General features: G+C 51.4%; 1 protein-coding gene across 1 annotated transcript in view; it reads right to left on the bottom strand.

Moving 5' to 3' along the window:
• SLC8B1 (solute carrier family 8 member B1) overlaps positions 1–9,223 on the bottom strand; it is a 14,094-nt gene extending 4,871 nt beyond the window's left edge. Inside the window, exons 1-12 of the mRNA XM_019506696.1 lie at positions 7,739–9,223; positions 7,442–7,594; positions 6,902–6,954; positions 5,798–5,854; positions 4,533–4,639; positions 3,729–3,896; positions 3,408–3,512; positions 3,223–3,282; positions 2,630–2,760; positions 1,554–1,695; positions 605–726; positions 79–232 (exon numbers count right to left, since the gene is read on the bottom strand). Coding sequence (XP_019362241.1) covers positions 79–232; positions 605–726; positions 1,554–1,695; positions 2,630–2,760; positions 3,223–3,282; positions 3,408–3,512; positions 3,729–3,896; positions 4,533–4,639; positions 5,798–5,854; positions 6,902–6,954; positions 7,442–7,594; positions 7,739–7,960 — 1,474 coding nt within the window. The 5' untranslated portion in view covers positions 7,961–9,223. The remainder of the gene's footprint in view (positions 1–78; positions 233–604; positions 727–1,553; positions 1,696–2,629; positions 2,761–3,222; positions 3,283–3,407; positions 3,513–3,728; positions 3,897–4,532; positions 4,640–5,797; positions 5,855–6,901; positions 6,955–7,441; positions 7,595–7,738) is intronic.
• Positions 9,224–10,634: the final 1,411 nt, after the last annotated feature.

The raw sequence follows: 10,634 nt of genomic DNA, 5'->3' as shown, positions 1-10,634 counted from the left end.
CACACACACACACACACACACACACACACACACACACACCACACACACACACACACACACACACACACGTCCCCTCACCACCGATGCTGTTCCCCCAGGCCAGCAGCGTCAGGCCCAGCACAGTGTTGCTCAGCTGGAAGATCACACCCAAGGTCCGTAGGATGTTGACTACCTCAGTGGCAGCAGCTTTAATCCACATGGCACTGGCCAAGAAACCCAGGAAGGCAAAGAGCTGTCAGGGAGAGAGCAGGGGCACCGTAGTGTAATCATGTGTCTGGGGCACCTGAGAGATCCAGCTCCCTAGCTCCATAGCTGGGGAAAATAGGGGGCCTGGCAAGGCCACCCACCCTCCCCAATGCTTCAATGTTGGCCAAGCTGGGAATCAGACTCCAGCCTCTTCCCAAAGGCAGCTGGAGGCATCAGCACAGGCTCAGGACCCCAGCTGATGAGAACCATCTGATCGTCATCAGCCTCTAGCTCTTCCCAGAGCTGGACCGGATGGGAAGGGGACAGCACTGGACAGATGGGAGAGGTGAGTAGGGAAGGGTCGCACAGGGTTGGACTAGGTGGGAAGGGGAGGGGACTTGTCACAATAGGTCTTTACACAGTGGTACTTGGGTGGTTCCCTGTTCTTTGTTGTGAAGAAGACGACAAGGGCCAGGAAAGCCCCAATCAGGATCACCATGCCCCAGATGGGGAAGACACCCTGGATTTTGTACAGTCCGTCTGCAGGAGGGAGAGATGGGGAAGGGAGAATGGTCAGTACACAGAGCGCCTCAGGTCAGGTCAAGCCTGGCATGGTACAAACCAACAGCCCTCAGCAAGCCTCAGGGATCAGTCGTGGGGCTTGCTTTTTATCTAAGGTATGCAGAGGGGGCTCAAGGTCTCCAATTTGGAGCTAGGCAGGGTCCTAACAGGCCTTGGTACAAGTTAATGTAGCTTGCACTGGCTCCCTGGGGTAGCTCTGCTGGCAAGGACAGCCAAAGCAGAGCACATGCTGAAGTGAATGCCTTCTTTCCTCTCCCCTGGTGAGGGTTGGGACACCAGCTGAGGACTTCATCCAGAATGAAAATGCAGCCCCCCTTGAAGCGGAGGGGAGAGAGCAGCAGCCAGTGGCCAGCAGTGCTACATGCCCATGAGAGAAGGGAAAAAACACTCTTTTTGCTCTTTGCTAAGCAGATAGGACCACTGCTTTCCCAGCACACCCAGCTGGAGCCTGCAGAGTGCTCAGTTCCTCTTACCCATGGCAGCAGAAGGCTCAGTAGGACCCTGGCACAGACATTACAGAGCTGCTCTTATCCAGCTTCCTCCCCGCCACCCTTTGTTGAGGAGGAAGTATGTACAGGGGCTGAGGATCTGTCCTGAAATGGCTGCACTCCTAGGAGTGGCAACTATAATGACCTGAGCCTCAGGCACCTGTGAGGCCAGTGGAACAGTGTAGTGCAGCTCCCACTGCAAAGCCAGTAAGCTGTGCTCTGCTGGGCAGTGGACGCAGGATGCCTGGGCACAGGTAGGGGCCAGAGAGGGGCACTGGGTGAACACCAGGTTCTTACAGGCACCAGATTTCAGTGTGAGGATGCAGACCAGGGGACTGGTGATCAGATGCAGGCAGTTGAGCGGTCTCTTCCAGTTCCGGTCCTCTGTGTCAGGGTCCACGATGGGAACGGTGAGCAGCAGCACAAACTCAATTGGCATCTGGGAACAGATGGCTCTGGGGTCGGGCTTGCAACAATGGCCACCCCCACAACTCCCCCCTCTTGTACATACACATTATGTACCCTCCCCCCTAGTTACAGATCCCTCACCTTCCAATGCCACATGCTCACCAATGGCACTCTGCAACTTTGCTCCAGGTTGTCAGACACATGATCCCCACAAAACCCCGGCCAGTGTCTTACACCAATAGCTCAGGAACAGCCCGTTCTCAAAACGGGGCAGAGTGCTTACAAACCATCTCTGAACATGCCAGGCCATTTATTCAGGTGTTGGACCATTGACATTGGGTGCTTTCAGTAGTCCAATCTCACAGGTCTGGCCACTGTTTATGCCCTGGCATGTTCTTTGAGGGATGAGCAGTTTGAACCACTCCTGGCAGCCCTGGACCTGGTCTGGATGCTAGAGAATGTGGAGAGCCAATTTTCTCCCTAGAGGATGAGGTAGACCAGGCAGGTTGTGAGCTGGTGCCTCTCACTTAGCTGTGAGCTGGTGACACCAAAGGTCAGGTCCAAAAGACCTGCCTGCAGCTCCAGTACCTTCACAGTCATGTGTTCCTAGCCTGTTCTAGCACCTGCTCCTGTCATCACAGCAAGGTCTTTAGCTTCTGTGCTCTAGGATCTCCCTGCCCTTTGAGATGCTGGCCTTGGAGCCAGGTCCTGCTCAGTGATGCAGAGAGCCCTTGGGCTGTGATCATGGGTATTGCTCCACTTGGTATCAGGAAAGGGTTGGTAGGTAGAGAGGAAGGAACTTTTTCCATCCCCATCTAGATGGGCCTATTCTTTAAAGACACAACAAGGTTGTTCTGCTCCCTTGGTCTCCCATGTTACTTGCCTGCCTCAGTCTGCAGCCAGGAACACAGCCCAGCTGCCCATGTCACAAAAAAAGGAATGTCACAAGGCTGCAACCAAGCTACCTTAAAAACTTCAAAGAGTCTCCAGTAACAGGGCTTCCTCCTCCACTTTCTGTAATCCAGGGTATTCAGGGATTTGGTCAGGATGTGGAGTGTTTTCTCCTCATGTGGGAGCAGGGGTCGATATTCTTCACCTGTTTGAGATGAGCAAAGATTGAGTTGGGCATAGGGCTGCTGTGTTTTTTTTTTAGCTTCATGGGTCCACAGTCTACAGAGGCCCCTAAGGTCCCCCAGTGCCATCCTCAGCTGCCATTCCCTAGCCCATGCCCTGTTCTTTGCCTAGCCAGTCAGGGACGGTTCCCTGACTACACCAAGTGTCCTGGGAGTCTGCTTCTCCAAGCCAATGGCTATGCAGGTAAGTGTCTGTCCCTCGCCTGGCTCCATCAATGGAGCCCAGTGCCGAGTCCTTCCAAACAGAAGGAAAATTCATTCTCTATGTCCATTGTGTCTCCAGATTCCCAACAAAATTTGTGACCGTGGCAGTCAAGTGAACAACTAGACTCCCAGCAGTGCTCTCCACCCACTAGACCCTGCCTCACGCCACGTAGTGAGGAAGCTGTGCACATCCTAAGCCTGATGTGCAAGGCAAGACCTACCAAAATCTGCACCATTCATACTTGAGGTGGAACCTCCATTTTCAGACTCTGTCACAAGCTCTACAGGGAGAGAGAAAAGGGCAATGGGGCCACAGAAAGATCACGAGGGGACAGGTCACCTGTGAGGGTAAACAGTGTCAGGCCAGTCCCATGAGGCTGGAGCTCTCCCCCGGCAGCTCTTTTACCTGGTTCTCTGGAGCTGGAAGTGGATGACCCTTCCCTTTGTCTCCGGTGGATCCAGGTGCAGATCACCACGGTGCAGACGTAGAAGACGTACAGCCCAAGGTAGCCTACCATGGAGCAACACAGAGAGGGAAGGGACTTCTCTGGCTTTCCTGTCTGCTCTGCCCGCAAGGTTTCCCTGTACCCCCTCAGTTGCCTTTCCACAACCCCATTATTTACCCCTACAGAAGTCCTTTCCAAGCACTCCCACCAGGGTAAGCAATTCCCAGTGGCTCTCCCATGTCCCTGCTGCTCCTCCTCCACAGCTGGCTGACGTGACTTACCAAGAGCCCAAGGCAGGGAAATGCTCCCAAAGTAAAGTGCTAAGAAGGTCACAAAGACGGCCACCATGTAGAAGATGGCATCCCTGAGGAACGGCCGGGAGGCTGCTGTGAAGGGCTTCACCAGGGCAATCCCACCAGCCAGCACGGTGGTCACGAAGATGCCAGCACCTGTGGACAGACACCCTCAGGCAGGGCTGGTGGTTGGTTTGCAGGTGGCTCCCTCATCTGACACCCTGGGCCTCAGCTGATGGCGTCCCTGCTCCCCACCCCCCTGGACACACATGGACAGGTTGGAGGAAGGAGAACCTGGAGCCCTGAGATGGGCCTGAGGCTGAGCAGAGGGGAGTGCTATGAATCTGGGTGGGGTGAGGTGGGATGGGGAGGGGGTGACCAGCCATGTCACAGCACTCTGGCAAGATCTAGTGAGACATCCTGGTCACAGAGCACTTCCTGCTGGCCAAGGCACACAGCAGCCCCAACAGTGAGGTTGAAGGAGGCCATCCTCTCTAGCAGTGAGGGACACTGGGGAGAGAAAAGCCAGGGCACACATCCCACCACAGGCAGCTACAGAGACCTGCCAGGAGTGATGGGGAGGCTGCACTTCACAGCCTGGCACGTGAGTGGTATTCTGAACTCCTCACCCCAACATGGACGTAGGGGAAACGCAGCAGGGGACAAAGCCATAAGCAGGGGAGAAGGACCAACATGCCTAGCCACCCCCTTACAGACAGAGTGGGGCCAGCAAGCACATGAGGTTTCTTGGGAGAGGAGGGACAGTGCTGTATGTCTGGAAATACTTCTTACCAAAGAGAGCCCCGATTGCCAGCCCCGCAGTCCTGGGGTCAGAAAAGGCCACCACCGCACTGAAGACATCTGGAGCGCCGTTCCCAAAGGCCAGGAAAGTGACGCCATGGAGACAAAGGTTAAGGAAGGGTTGGCCAGGTTGGCCTGACCTCCCTCCCAGAGGCTCCTGGGCGGGGACACTGCCTGCTCCTGCCACCTTGCTGAGCAAGCCTCATGGGGACAGCCTAGCTTGTGGGAGCTAGTGGGCAGGACTTCAGTCTAACGTAGTAATCAGGAGCCAGGGGTTCCCTTCCCTGCCATCACTGGCCTGCTAGGTGACCTTTGAGACATCCCACTTCCCCATGACTGAGTTTTCCCATCTGCAAAATGGTCACGAGTCTGCTGCCCTCCTTCAGAAGCATCCCAGTGCATGACAAGTATGTTGAGAAGTGATTGGACAGTGACGTTGCTGCAGCAAGACAGAGCCAGGGGGCTCCATTCCCTGCTCAGAGCAGCATCTACAACAGCAGACAAGGTTTTTGAAAGCACCAGCCTGGCTTCTCTCTCACTCAAGTCAATGGCAAAGCTTCTCTGATGGTGATGGGAGCAGAGTCAGACCAGCCCCACAAGCTCTTGAAAACTCCCTCTAAGCAACAGTTACCAGTAGCTCCTTTGTGGCACTTGTTAGCTGTAGCTTCCCAAAGCTGAGGAACAGCAATAGTCTGTCCACCAATAGCCTGGCATAGTCCATCCAGTCTCTGCCCCCTCCCTGCTCCCAGTCTCTCATGCCAGCTCCTAACTTGTAGGTTCAGTCCTGGGCTAGGGGATGTTTTTCAGGCTCTGGTAGCAAATGTTTCAGTTCCAACGACAGTAAGTGAAACAGGATGTGGAAGCAAACAAGGTGCAGCATTGCGGAAGCATACTAGAAACAGTGAAACAGCATGTGGAAGCATGCAAGGTGCAGGATGTGGAAGCATACTAGATGCAGCATTGCACATGTTCCCATCACAGACAGTGAATACCCCCCTCTTCTTAATACCACAGGGCAACTAGGCACATGGAGGATCCACAAGCCATGACAACAGCCCGTGTGGAGCCTCAGAACAGCCCCAGTACATCAAGCTGCTTTCACTTCCCCCACAGCCTCCCCTGCAGCTTCAGCGCTGCTCCGGGTATGCAATTCCCTGCCCCCATCACTCTTTGTGCAGATGAAGCTTCCTGTTCCTTCTGCACTGTCCATTCTCTGAGCCCTGCCTCCTTGCAGAGGGATCCACTGAAAGGATACTGCTACATTGTGGGACAGCCTCAAGTTGGTGGAGATGGCCGATAGATTGGGGCAAAAGCTGGAGAGAGAGAGGACAAGGAAAAGTCAAGTAGGTAATAATTCCCCATTCCCAGAGCCAAGGAATGGGCAGAAGTGAGTGTATGGTACAGAACAGGGATCAGTGGACAAACTGTTTCCCCTTCTCTTCATAATGGGCTTCAATCCTGACCCAGTCCCCTGCTATTCCAGTCCCAGCCTCCCAACATACACAGCCTTGCCAGTGCCCCTCTTCCCTGACCTGCACCCCCTCCTTCATCCTCCTAGTTGTGCACTGGCTTTGTAATGTAAACCAACAGCCACTGATCAAAGAGTGGAAGCCTGGTCCCTAAATACCCAATCCTGGACTTAGGCCATCAAAGTAATTTCATTTGTGAACTCTCCCAAAGCTGACACCTCTGTGAGGTCTAATATATATTGTAAAATTGATCATGCCCCCTCACTGACCTAGCTCTGCTCGCAGAATGCCTTCATCTAGACACAGCTTAGTTCCCATCCTTTGGAGAGGAACTAAACCAGAAGGAAGAGCCCCTTCTGCTGCCATGCACTGTGTTTCCAGCTCTGGCAAAGCAGTGGTTGGCAGCAGCCCCACAATGTAGGGTCAGGCAGTTTGACTGTACAGCCCAGTCCTCTCCTGCAATGTTTCCTGGCATGCAGTTGCCACCATGGCTAATATCAGCAGAGTAGGGACACACATGGCTGCTTTCACCAGTGCTCTCATCATGCAAGGGGGTGACTCAGCAGAAGGCATGGAAAGGTGCCCAAGTCACACAGTTGCCAACTCAACTGCTGGGCTGCATCCAGGCTGGCATTTTGCTGGCAGCTGTGTCGACTGGGAGCCTGCAATGTTTGGGGAGGTGTTTTGACTGTAAAAGGCTCAGCTTCGTCAACATCCATTAATGTACATGTGGATGCCAAACACATAGGTGGTGACAGAGACTACTCCCATCACCAAAACCTTGTGGCACAGGCCAGATCATGGGAAACTGAAATGGTCATGAATACAGAGGTCAAGACTCTGGGTCTTTTTGATGCCCTTTGCTCCTGGTCACTCTGAACAGATACTTACAACTTCTCAGCTGTCACTCCAAGGATGATGAAGAGATACAGCAGCCACATTGCCTGTAATAATCCAACAGTGAATTAGCAATGGGTGCTAAGAGCTAAGAAGAGATCCCAAGGGCTTCTGGGTAATCTCCCCAAAACCAAGGCAGGGGAAGGGGGATGGTCATTACTGAGAGCCAAGAAGCCACCATGGAAAGAGTTTCCTACCACACTAGAAATCAAGTCAAGTGGTCTGGGATGGATGAAGAGCCCTGTGCCCCCATTCTCTTTACCCTGCTCCCCCAAATCACCCTCTACCACATCTGTATGACCTCAGCCCAACCTAAGTTACCCTGCTCATGCCATCCCTGGCAGCGTCCTTCTCCTGGGGCTCCGTGTAATGCATTATGGCTTGTCCTCACTTTCCTGCTGCCTTCCAAGTAGCTTTCTCCCTCCAGATCTCCCTGAACAAGCATTCATCACTCCCACTCCCTTGGGCTTTCCCCATTTGACCTCCCATCGAGAACATCCCACAGGGTGACAATCCCATCCCTCCAGTCCTCACATAGAGCGTCACAGCCAGCGGTAGAAGTGTTGAGGGGAAGACACAGAAGACCCCATCCAGGTAGTCGAGGAAGCCACCATCAATTTGGCAGTCAGGGTTGGTGTGGATGAAGGAGCACCACTGTGAGCTGTTCTGCTTCCGCACCTCCCAGCACTAAGTGACAGGCAATGGGTTAGAGAGAGCCGGCTCTAGGCACCAACACAAGAAAGGCCAGGAGTCAGAGTACCGCCCTGACAGGCAGGCATGATCACTCTTTGGCAATCTGAATTGGAAATCAAATAGCTAAAGGAGACCCACTGCTGAGTGGCACATGCTGAGCCAAGGGTTGCCCAGTCTCAGGGTTATCATTAGAAGGCAGTGGGGCTTAGTGAGCAAAGCACTAGACAGAGACTTAAAAGACCTGGGTTCTCTTCCCAACTTCACCATGGACCTGCTGAGCAGCCTTGAGCAAGTCACTTCACTGCCCTGTGCCTCAGTTTTTCTACCTGTAACATGGGGATAATGGCAGTGACCCAACATGTGATACACAAGAGCTAGGTATTGTTTGTGTTACAATAGCAATTACAGGCCCCAACTCAAAGTGGAGCCCTACTATGCCAGCCACAGCACCAAAAGAGAAGAGAATCAGCCCTGCCTCAAAGACCTTATAGGGGAAAGCAGAGAGGGGAATGACAGTCCATCATCCAGTGTCTGATCCTTTGTAGCATGCCTGAGGGGTCTCATTCCTCAGGCAGCACAGGCTCAGGGGCTGGAGTTGGACCTCAGGGTGCTGTTGCCAGCCAGGACTCTGGCAGTTCCCCCTGCAGTATCCCTTGTCTGCACCTGCAGGTTCCCAGCAAGGCTCCTCCACCTCCCATCCAGATTTCTGAACCAGCCATGAGCCATAACTACAGAGGCATGAATGCCACAGCCCGGCAGGGCATACTGACTAAAGCCCTATCAGGGCAGTTTAATGGGACCCAAAATATTCCCACCTCAAGCTGCTCTGCAGGGTATCGACATACATTCCTCCTTCCCCCATACCTCAGATGGGCCTTGCAATCTTGCCCAACCTCTTTGTCAGCTTCCTGATGACATGAAGGTGAGGAGGCAACGCTGTGTATTTGGGTTGTGCTCATCACCATGGCATCTGACCTTTACCGTGGTGGCAGCAGGTATAGTCATTTGAGGACCTTAAAATGGGATGCCAGTTGCAATGGCCAAATGTGGGCCAGTAATCCTCCAGCAAAGCTGCTGTGCTAGAGGCAGTACCTAATGTCCTTGGAATATTCATCCATATTCTCCAACAAAGCTAAAACTATTCTGGACTAATAATGATTTAATTCAAAAACACTTCCTCCGCTTCAAAGCATGTTAATTACTTCAGGATGGAGCTCCTCCAAAATAACTATTCTGTTAATTAACCCCCCCACGCAGAGAAGCCCCAGGCTCTCTCAGTTAGTATGGACACAGCACTTATTCAGTGTAATCAAAGCACAGCAGTCTGGCAGCTAGACACAACAGCACAGAGATAAGGGATGTATACATGACAAGGCATTCACCTTGCAGCCTAGTTATTCCCCATTTCAATAAACTTAAACACCTCAGTGCTGATACCATTTCAGAATCACTCAGGAGATGTAATCAATGGTCCACCGAGCTGGGCACACCCAACACTTTGAGTTGCTGTGCTTCTGACAGGGTGTTGCACAATGTTGTCTCTGCATATCATTGGCCAGCCCATCATGTGTGTTTTGTTTGATCCAGGGGTGTACTTGATAGCTGTGTTGGTCTGAGACAGAAAGAGAGACAAAAAACTAGAACTCTTGGTTCCAAAAATGACACCTTTTTTGTCTAATAAAAAGGTATCATTTTGGAACCAAGAGTTCTAGTTTTTTTTGTCTCTCTTTCTGTTTGATCCAGTATTTTAGAGGTTTGCTTCTGTCCTGAAGAGTCATAGTTGAAATAAAAATTCCTTGAAATCAGTGCACTGAAAACAAGGTTTCCAGAACAGGGTCCACGTGATGACCTTGTCTCCTCTGGGAAATGGTAGTGAGCAGCATAGAGTTCAGAATGACAAATACAATACCAGAAGCTCTTAGACTGCTCTCTTTATCAGCAAAACTCAAAGTGCTTTTTCGAAGGAGGAATGGGTATCTAAGAACTGGACAGGAAATGATTAACTTGTCCTGTTTACAGGTATCAAAATAGCAGCGGGTTCAAGCCAAAGGGGCAAGAACCAGAAAAGCTTCTAGATACCAACAATTAAAAAAATAAATAAATAAAAGTAACAACAGATTTGGATCAAATCAAAATATTTTGCTTGGGTAATTTTTAGAGGCTCCCCTTGGATTTTGCCCATTTTTTCAAATCCTTTAGTCCACCTCAACAAACATTTCTAAATGAAGAATGCTTTTGTCTGGGAGAAGAAGAGAAATTCAGGCTTTAAAAACCAGATTTTTTTTTTTGACAACTCCAAAATATGTATCCCTTTCTCCCACCAAAGTTTTCAAGTCACGAGGTTCAGTGTTGTGAACACTTTCAGTTTTGACAAATTAATTGTTTTCAGTGGCAAACTGAATCAAAGGATTTTCAACCAGGTTAATCAAAGTTCCCATCATACACAGGGAGAAATCAAGACAAAGAGGCAAAATGATTTGTTGAGGTTCCCTAACAGGCAAAGCCAGGAAAAGAATACAAGTCGCCTATGTCCTAGTCTACCTATGAGGCCACCCTGTAGCTAGGCTATATGGGATTTGAATCTGCGGCTCTCAGGTTTCAACTTGAAGGTTTGACCTTTAAGCCATATAACAATCACAAATCACAAGGCGTTGTACTGAGGTATCACAGCAGAGAGGCAGCTTTGTGTAATCAGCCCTGACCAGTGCTGGAAAACTGACGGTTAGAAGTTGAACCCACTGGGTAAGGGAATTGCAAGGAAAAAAAATCTTCAGGCTCCCCAAGGAAACTCCTATGTATTGTTGGATCCTGGCATCGCTTTCAATTCCCTTCTCCTACATAAGGCCAGAAGGAAGCACTCACTGCTCAGTGCACCAGGTTTCGGCTGTGGTTCATGAAAAGCTGGCTGGGGTGAAGTGATGGATGATTTCCTGGACTGCGCACAGTGAACAAGTCTTCTGCCACAGTTCAGCATAGAAAGATGTCATCTCTCACTGACCTGGGGTGGGGGGGGCAGCTAGAACGGGCTGTGGGC

The sequence above is a fragment of the Gavialis gangeticus genome, unplaced genomic scaffold (genome assembly GCF_001723915.1).
Source record: "Gavialis gangeticus isolate Ggan-Ray unplaced genomic scaffold, GavGan_comp1, whole genome shotgun sequence".
NCBI lineage: Eukaryota > Metazoa > Chordata > Crocodylia > Gavialidae > Gavialis > Gavialis gangeticus.
Note: the sequence above shows the minus strand (reverse complement) of the source record. Positions and strands in the feature narration are given on the sequence as shown.